Source organism: Bison bison, unplaced genomic scaffold (assembly GCF_000754665.1).
Source record: "Bison bison bison isolate TAMUID 2011002044 unplaced genomic scaffold, Bison_UMD1.0 scf7180017864289, whole genome shotgun sequence".
NCBI lineage: Eukaryota > Metazoa > Chordata > Mammalia > Artiodactyla > Bovidae > Bison > Bison bison.
Genome location: NW_011494861.1, coordinates 11,703,907 through 11,712,765, shown reverse-complemented (window position 1 = coordinate 11,712,765; position 8,859 = coordinate 11,703,907). Strand labels below are relative to the sequence as shown.

Below are 8,859 nucleotides of genomic sequence, written 5' to 3'. Positions count from 1 at the left end.
CCCGCGGCGGGTGGCCCCCCCCCAACGAGTTCCAGTTCGTCAGCGCCCGCGAGACGGCCAAGGACTGGAAACGCAGCATCCGCCACAAAGGTGCGGCCGCCGTGGGGGCGCGGACCGCTCCGGTCCCTCCCCTCTGCTCCCTGAGGACCCGTGGGTCCGGATCCCCCTCGTCTGCCACCTGGGAGACTCCAGTTCTGCCTAGAGAGGGCGCTGCGACTCTGGGGCCGCCGCAGGGACACCCCCTTCCCCCAAGCACGGTCGCCTTGTTGGACCCGGGCTGAGCGCCCTCGGCCTCCGTGGTCCCCCCCAGCGCTGGCCGCAGGAGCGGGCGGCTTTTTCTGCCCGGAAGGTCTTTGCGGGATTCCTGGGCCTTCAGGCTCCGGGGAAGTTTACGGGAACTCGGGAGAGCGGGCGGGAGGCCAACTCGGCAGGATACTCCCCTCCGGGGTTGAGGAGCCACGGGTTCTGGCGGGAGTGGAGGGGCACAAGTGAGGCCGGGTGCGGACGCGCGCTGGTAGAGAGAACGGCAAGGTGCACGGGTGGCGCAGGCAGGTGGGGGCTGCGGGGGCGCGCGTCGGGGCGGGAGCGCGCGCGGAGCAGAGTGGCGGCAGAGCTGGGAGCAGTCTCTAGGGCTCCCGCAGGAGTCTGGCTCCAAGGCCGCGACGTGTGGGCGCCAGAGCGGGCATGCGGAGGGAGAAGGGGTGAGCGCCAGGCTAGGGGTGGGGGATAGTTAGAAAGTTAGGGACCCAATCACGCTCGTCGACTCAGGGGCTCGTTGCTCCGCGGGGTCAAGCGCAGTCCCGGGTCCTGACAGCGCCGCTCACCTGCGCCGGGCCCGACCTCCACGGTCCAGCTCCGGATTCCCGGGGACCTGCTTGAAGAGGGTGGAGCGCGGGAGGAGGGGCGCGCGGAGGCTGGGGAGGAGGTGGGAGAGACCGCCCTGCGTCAGGGGAGGGCGCTCGCCGGATCTTGAATTCCGAGCTCTGCAGATCCCCGCGACGTCTGCGAGGGTGGGGTGGGCGGCGAGGCCGGGTGTGGGTTCGGAAGTTGGACGGAGGCGGGTGTTCATACTCGTGGCGGGAGGGACCCCGGCCTTGCCTCTGGCAGCGCCCCGGAAGCATGCCCGCGTGCCCGGCCCCACCTGTGCCCGGCCCCGCTCCCTTACCGGTCCTGCCTCGACTCTCCTCGCAGGGAAAAGTCTGAAGACGCTTATGTCCAAGGGGATCCTTCAGGTGCATCCTCCGATCTGCGACTGTCCCGGCTGTCGAATATCCTCCCCGGTGGTGAGATGTGGGAGAAAACCTGGGGCTTCAGGGCTTGTTTCTCCGCTGCGGAGCTTGGCCTATGTTTTCTAGAATCAGTCCTAACCTCAACTCTGCCAGTGGGCAGGAGGGAGCCCTCAGGGGCAAATAGAGGAGACAGCTTTGGTGGGTATGCTGGGGCATCAGACCCCATCCCCCTTGATTCAGAGCAGGGTCCTGCCTATCCTAAAGCGTCTCTTTGGGAGCCCGGGAGCTGCTTCTCCTGAGGTCCTGGGGACAGCCCATGGTGTGAAGGACTCCTCCCTGGACAGTGTCATCTGATCGGGGCCTGGGGACTTTGCCTTGTTACAGGTGTGTAACACCTTTGCCTTGTGTGGGGTGTGGGGGGAGCACAGTTTCACTATGTCAGTTGGCCCAGCCTGGGAGAGGAGCTGGTCCTAAGGGGATACTTGTTACAGGATGTGACAGTGTCGGCCAGCCTGGATGGACTTTCTGGGGTGGCCACAGGCTTGGATGTGAGTGACCTGCATGTCTGGATGCCTAGGGCTGGAGCCCTGTGGGACAAGACCAGGGATGTCCAGGAATGTCTGAGGATACAGCCTGGTCTGGGGCACAGAAGGTGCAGTGTGGGCCTTGGTGTCAAGAGAACTGCAGCTAGAAGCTGGTGTGGGGCCTCCAGCCCAGTATAGAAGTCTGTTGAGCCCTCATTAGCCTGGGGGTTGGGGTGAGCAGGAGAGCTGGGGCCTGTGCCTGCCCTGAAGCACTGCCTTCCCCCTTCCATGCCCTCCAGGCAGCAGTGGCTGGAGGCGCCATCTGAAAATCTTGTCTTGAGAGGGACAGTCTGAGCTCCTGGGGGAGAGCCCATGAGGACCACGGCTCCTGGCACCACTCAGCAGCCCCCTCTGCCAGGAAGGCCTGAAAGGACCCTGCAGGCAGCCTTCAGCTTGTTTACTTTGGACTGGTGGTAGGGCGGGGGCGGGGAAGTCTTGGATTCCTGGTGGGCCGTGGGGGTGGGCAAGCCAGGAAGCCACAGACAAACCTGTAAAGACACACAGGTTGGCCAGGGGAAGGGGACACAGCTGAGCCTCCCCACTTGCCCACCCCACACACTGTCTGGCTCGAGCTCATTGTACTCACAGGCAAGCCTGCATGCAGAGCCCCCCAGACAGAGCATGTGCGCAGGCAGCCTACCTTTGCTGAAAGCCACCACACCTGCCTGAGTTCGGCAGGTAGCCGAACTCCCTTTCACTTCTCAAGCAGTTGGTGCCAGAGAGGACACCCTTCAGGCTGGTCTGGGGCCTCTGCTCAGGCAGGAGGAACCCTCCCACCATCCCTTTCTGAAGGTCTCCCACGGGAGGGGGTGGGCAGGTGGACTGAGCCCAGCATCAGTCCCCTCTAAGACATTTCTTGACAGGAAGGACTGAGGAGCCAGTGCTTGGCTGGGACAGGGGCTTAGCACCCAATTCTTAAATCTGGGTGCTGAGCAAGGGTCAGCAGCTGAGGTCTCTGGTGTATGTGGGAGGCAGATGTGTCCCTGTCCTTGGTTCAGGTCAGGACTGCTCATCCTGGTCCCTCTTCCTTAACTCCCCACTACCAGAGCTGTTCCAGGCCACTGTACCTGGTATGGCCTTACCCAAGTGGCAGCCTCACTGCTCTGTTTCCCTCTCCTCATCCTTGTCCCACAGATGAGAAGTAAAGGGAAGTACATGGAAACTTTTTCTTCAGAGAATAGTTTAGTTAAAGTGGAAAGGCAGGAGAGGAGGTCCTGGTGCTTGGCCTACAGCAGGCTAGAGAAGGGCAGAGCTGAGGGGCTTTGCAGCCAAGCACACTCCAGACAGGCCAGAGCTGCTGAAAACCCTGCCCCCCAGAGCCTGGCTGGAAGAGGCATGGGGCCGTTAGTCACCCCCTCTGCCTCCCTGCCTCACTGAAGCTCTGCTGTCACTGGTATAGCTTGGAGCCAAGGCCAGGGGCGCCCCCGTTTCATCTCGTAGGCCCACCCGCAACTTCACTGCTCCCTCCAACCCACCTTCCCCAGTGCTGCCCACTCTCTCACTGGGTGTGTTGAAGAGAGGACCATGGGACACCTCTTGGGTGGATTTGTGAGGGCAGGTGTGGCAGACTGTGGCTCCCTGACCCTGTCAGGGGCACTGCCCAAATCTGGGACTGGGGTGGGCCATGTGTCTGGAGGTGAGGCTGGTCTGGATCTGAAGAGAACCTCTTCTCTGGAGGATAGGGCTGTGGCGGCCACACACTGCTGCTCTTCAGATCCAGGGGGACACTCTGTGGGGAGGGGCGAAACCCCCCTGGATACCTTCCTCCCCAAGCTCCTGCGTATAATGGGGACAAAATTATCCTGGCCACAGGAGGGAGGAGTCCTAGAAGGCCTCAGTCACTGAAAAGATGAGAGAGAATTAGATAATTCCAAGGTCCCTGCCACCATCCTGAACCAGTAGTTATTAAATAAGAAAAAGCCTCCAGCCCACCAGAAAATGGGAGCTCTTCTTCCCTGGGGTGGCAGGACCTGCAGACACCAGCGGGTGCCATGCTATGCAGGGCCCTGGCCCAGCATGTTTGCAGGCTCTGGGCCCTTCTGTGGAGGCTCTGCTCCCTGCTCACACTGGGAGCAGGGGAAAGGTGCACCTCGTAGAAAAACCCTGAATCTCGTAGTTCCTGACCAAGGGGATCAGTCCCACCAGGGCGCATAGAACAAAGGGCCTTGGCTGCCAGACGACCTGTGAGCCAAAGGTCTGCAATTTACAAGGGGTCAGCCCCAGACTCCAGGCTTCAGACACCCCTGAGCTGGGCTTCATTTGGCACTAAGCGTCGAAAGTGGGCTTGGCATGGGTAGGGGTTCACACAGAGTCTGAGTGGGATTGCCAGGCAGACATGCACGCAGAGGTAACTGCACGGGGTCAGGACACACAGCGTCCTGCGGGTGCTCGCAGCCCTTTAGGGGCTGGGAACGCTGGGTTGGTCCCCAGCAGGCGTCCACACACAGGCCGATCACCTGTGGAGGGGCTGGGCCGAGTGTGGAGTCTGGACAGGGCAGTGCCCATACGCTTACTCCTGAGCCCCGATCAGGGTGGAGTGGAAGGCAGTCTCTGGATGGGTTTGTGAAGGAAGACTTGCCTCCCTGCTCTTGTCTTGGCCTCTGGCCTGTTGTGAGTGTCCTAGAGGGCTGGAGGCCCCTCTGCTGTAGGTGGGGGCGCCCAGGAGGCTGAGCAACACGGTTTGGCTTAAGCTTCCTCTCCTCCCTCCCTGTTCAGAACCGGGGGCGGCTGGCAGAGAAGAGGACAGTTGCCCTGCCCCCTGCCCGGATCCTGAAGAAGGAGCTTACCCCCAGCTTCTCAGCCAGTGATGGCGACAGCGACGGGAGTGGTCCGGCCTGTGGGCAGCGGCTGGGCTTGAAGCAGGAGGACGAGCCGCATGTCCATATCATGAAGAGAAGGTGCTAAAGGGACCAGGAAGGGAGGGCACGCAGGCTCTGGCGGGGGTGGGGACTTCAGGCGGCGGAAGGCTAGGTCAGACCTAGAGGTGGAGAGCCTTTGCCCTGAGGACAGGGCCCCAGCTTAGCTTCTATCCTCTCCGTGGACGCTGACAGCTGCCGCAGGTGAAACAAAGCCTGGACTCCCAGGGACATGCCTCAGGACCACTGTGAACCTGCCTTGCCCCCACCTGGGGCCGAGTGCCAGGCCAGGACTCAGTGGCATCATTGAGGAGCAGGCACCACCAATAGTCATGGCCAGAGCAGGCCAGGGAGAGTCCATGTGGCCTATGTGAGGAGGGTCAGAGCTGCTGGGTTGAAGAAGGAGAAAGGCTCTTGGAGGAAAGTCTCATGGCACCACAGCCAGGCAGGGAGGAGGGAGCTGCATGGATCCTCATGGGAGCACCCCTGACACTCACACTCCCTCTCTTTGGAGTGGCCACTGCCTTGGCTCCTTACTCTCTCCCCCAGGCTTGGGGCCACCATTCCTGACCTCCTGGCAGAAGCCTCTCCCTCTGCCCACTCACCTCTTTTTCCATCCATCTGTCCATCCATTGTCGTCTGTCCAGCATAGCATATGTATCCCCAGAATTTCCAGGCCTTTCTCCTGCTCAGTCTTTTAGCATATTCTAATTTCTCCTACCCTAACCCTCTTGGACACCAGAGAGCCCCCCTCCCAGCCCCCACTCCCACTTGTGCTGAGGGAAAGCACCGCGTGGGCCTGCCACCAGCCTCCCTCAGCCCGGGGGTCTTCTCAGGGACACTGCTGTGGGTGAGAGGGTGGGCACAGCACAGAGCTGTTTGCTTGCTTGACCCCTCCTATCTCTGCTGTGTGACTGTCACTTTCAGGAGGCGGCTTGGCAGCAGCTGGGACCCAGGGGCCACCACCGGAGCCAGTGGTGGTGGCCATGGGGTTCATTCCTCGACCTGGTTCCCAGCACCCCAGAGCAGCTCTAGCAACTAGGAATTTGGGTTCAGTCACACAAGGCACATGCAGAGGAAGTCACGGCCCCCACCCCTAGCACAAGTGGGGGCTCTGCTGGCTCCATACAAGAGGCAGAGATGTGGGACCTCAGTTCTGTCCTTCCCAATTCCTTGTCTGGTGAGCCCTGGAGCAGGCGCCTGCCCCGTGGGTCTGTCCTGGCTGCAGCCGCCAACGTGTTGAGCTGGTACCAGATGATGCTAGAGGCGGTTCTGAGCCAGCCCAGTTCCCTTGAGGCTGGCACTCCAGGGCAGACACAGGGCATGCCATGTACATTCTCTGCTGTCCACATGCTGAGTTCTGGAGGCCACACTGACCCTCTGCTTCTCTCCTTGCAGAGTCCACACCCACTGGGACGTGAACATCTCCTTCCGAGAGACGTCCTGCAGGTAGGGCCGGGCCTGGGCCGGGCTTCCCTTACGTGTTGTGCACGGGCAGCACAGAGCCTTGTTGCTCCATGTCCTCTGGTTCTGACTCTAAATCCCTGCAGCCTCCCTCCCCTCCTCCTCCCCTTGGTCCGTGGTCTATTGTTGACTTCTGCCTAAGCTGTGACAGCAGCTCAGATATGGGTTCTGGGCCCAGCCCTGAAGCCAGAGTGTGCTCCCCCTCTCTCATGTGAGCCCATCTGCCCATAGATAAGGCCGTGCCTGCCCCCTCCCACTCTCCCAGAGACCTAACAGAATGTGAGAATGGTGATGTGCAAGTGGGGTCTTGAAGGACACAGGAGCTCACTAGGGAAACAGAGTGTCTACAGACATGGAGGAATGAGGGAAGGGATGTGCGAAGGGAGGAGGGGGAGCTGGCAGGCCTGTCTTAACTGGCCTTAGATACTGGGCCTGTTGGGCATTTTCCTTCAGGCAATGGGGAGCTACTGAAAGCTCTTGAGCAGAGAAGTGGTTGGTGTATGCTTTGACAAGGTCCTGCTGTAGGCCCCGTCGAGCAGGTTGGGGGTTTGCTCCAGTCCGTGGAGGGGCTGTAAATTCAAGCCATAGTAAGGAGATAAAAATGGGGAGACCTGATGTGGAGGTTGGGGGTGTTGGGGAGACCCAAGTCCCCCATCTCAGAAGGGCAGGGTGGAGCCCTGGCTGTGGTGTCTGGTCAGTGGGATCAAGTCTTAGCCCAGGGCTTCCAGGGAAGGCACAGGACAGGCCCAGCCGAGCAGGCAGTGGGCATCCAGTGCCTTCGGGCCCCTCTCACAGCCTGGCTCTGTGCCAGATGTGTTATTATTTATACTTCTGAGAATGTCTAGGTCCTGGAGCCAAATTACAATGAAAATGTCTTTAAACTTATTTCCACCTCATTTTGAAGTTGCCCGCTCAACTGATCATTTTTATGAACCGTCATGAACGTTGATGACATTTTATGAGCCTTTAACTTGGGAAGCTACATGAGAAATTGTCAGTAAGGCCTGTAGGGGAATCCCAGGCTGCTCTTTCCCTGCCTGCTGCCCCCTGATCACCCCAGCTGGCCGTGGGATGTGGGAGAGGGCCCGGGTGTCCAGACACAGTAAGAGGCCGGGTCCCAGTGTGTGGTAGACCCTCAAAACAGCTGCGATGATTGTCTGGATTTTACCAGAGGGGAGATTGGGGGGTTAGCCAACAGGACTTACAGACGATCTGCCCCCCACCTTGCCCTGCTGTGGCACCCCGGCGTCTGGCCAGGGAGGGCTGACCAAGCCCACAGCGCAGCTGCTTCACATACCCCTATCTCAGCTCTGCCTTTGTCTCTTCCTGGCTCCTTTTGGCCCCGTCCATGTGTCTTTCTGTCTCACGCTGCTGTCTGTCCTTCAGGCTCTGTCCATCTGTCTGTTTGCTGTTTCCATCCTTTCTGTCTATCCAGTAGTGCCTGACTTCATCCATCAGTCTTCATCTGTCTGTCTGTCCCTCAGTTCCACTCATCTATGCATTCACCCCCATCCCTCTGTCTGCCTGAGTCTGCCATAACCACTTGCCGGGTTGGAGCTCCCCCTTAAGCCCCGTGCATCCAGGGCAGCAGGCAGGAGATGTGGGCCCTGCCTTCCTGAGGCCCCTGAGCTGGCCAGGAGATGGACAAGGACTGGACAGTATACCAGGCACTGGAGGGGCTCCTCATGGGGAGAAAGAGTCTGACGGTTCACACATTTTTTTTTAAATAATTTTATTTAATTATTTCTGGCTCTGCTGGGTCTTGGTTATACAGGCTATTCTCCAGTCGTAGCGCTCGGGCTTCTCAGTGCAGTGGCTTCTGCTACAGAGCATGGGCTCTAGGGTGTGCAGGCTTCAGTAGCTGCCGCATGTGGGCTCAGCAGTTGTAGTTCCTGGGCTCCAGAGCACAGGCTTAGTAGTTATGGCACATGTTGCCCATAGCACGTGGGATCTTTCCAGACCAAGGATCAAACCTATGTCTTCTGCATTGGGAGGCAGATTCTTTACCACTGAGCCACCAGGGAAGCCCTCTTCATGGTTCTTTGCATAAAACCCGGCATAATTTGTTCAGTGAACAACCGAGTGTCCACACAGGTTTTCCGGGGCCAGGCCATGCTGTCTTGGAGCTCATGGGGCGAGCCCCCAAGGCAGGAAGTGGAGGTTTGATGTGTGGGCTGTCTTGATTCCCACAAGGCATCACCTCCGTGGAGCCGCAGCACCACCTGAGTGTCTGAATGAGCAGCTGAAAGAGTTACTGGCCACGGCGGTGGTGAGCGCTGAACCCCAGTCCCTGTGTAAGCACTCAGCTGAGGATTCACGGGAAACAAATGAACGGGCCTGATCCCACCTTAAGTCTCTGGGGGCTGGTCCACCTCCTGCAGGAGTCCTGGGGGCGTCAAAAGGAGGTTCTCTCAAGGGAGAACTCGGGCAGCAGCAGTCCTGGCACCAGGCACCCCTACCCCTCCCTGATGCTGAGGACAGCACTTCTCTCTTCCACCCCTGCCCCCTGCATTGATGAGGATGATAGAGAGGATGAGAATTGCTGCCAATTAATCCCATAAAGTACTTACTCCCACCCCACCTGCCCTCTTGTTTGCATGGCGGGGGGTTGCGGGGGGCTTCCCTTCTCCAGGGAGAGGGGTTGGGGGTGGGGAGAGAGCTTGCATCAGGGTCTCCCAGCGGCTCTAGAGCCCAGCCCTGGAGGCTTTGGTGCTGAAACTGATCTGC

The 8,859-nt window shown here is 59.8% G+C and overlaps 1 protein-coding gene across 1 annotated transcript in view; it reads left to right on the top strand.

The window, feature by feature from the left end:
* Window positions 1-118: 118 nt before the first annotated feature.
* SAMD11 (sterile alpha motif domain containing 11) overlaps window positions 119-8,859 on the top strand; it is an 18,913-nt gene continuing 10,172 nt past the window's right edge. The window contains exons 1-3 of the mRNA XM_010850034.1: window positions 119-1,283; window positions 4,529-4,710; window positions 6,067-6,117. Coding sequence (XP_010848336.1) covers window positions 1,212-1,283; window positions 4,529-4,710; window positions 6,067-6,117 — 305 coding nt within the window. The 5' untranslated portion in view covers window positions 119-1,211. The remainder of the gene's footprint in view (window positions 1,284-4,528; window positions 4,711-6,066; window positions 6,118-8,859) is intronic.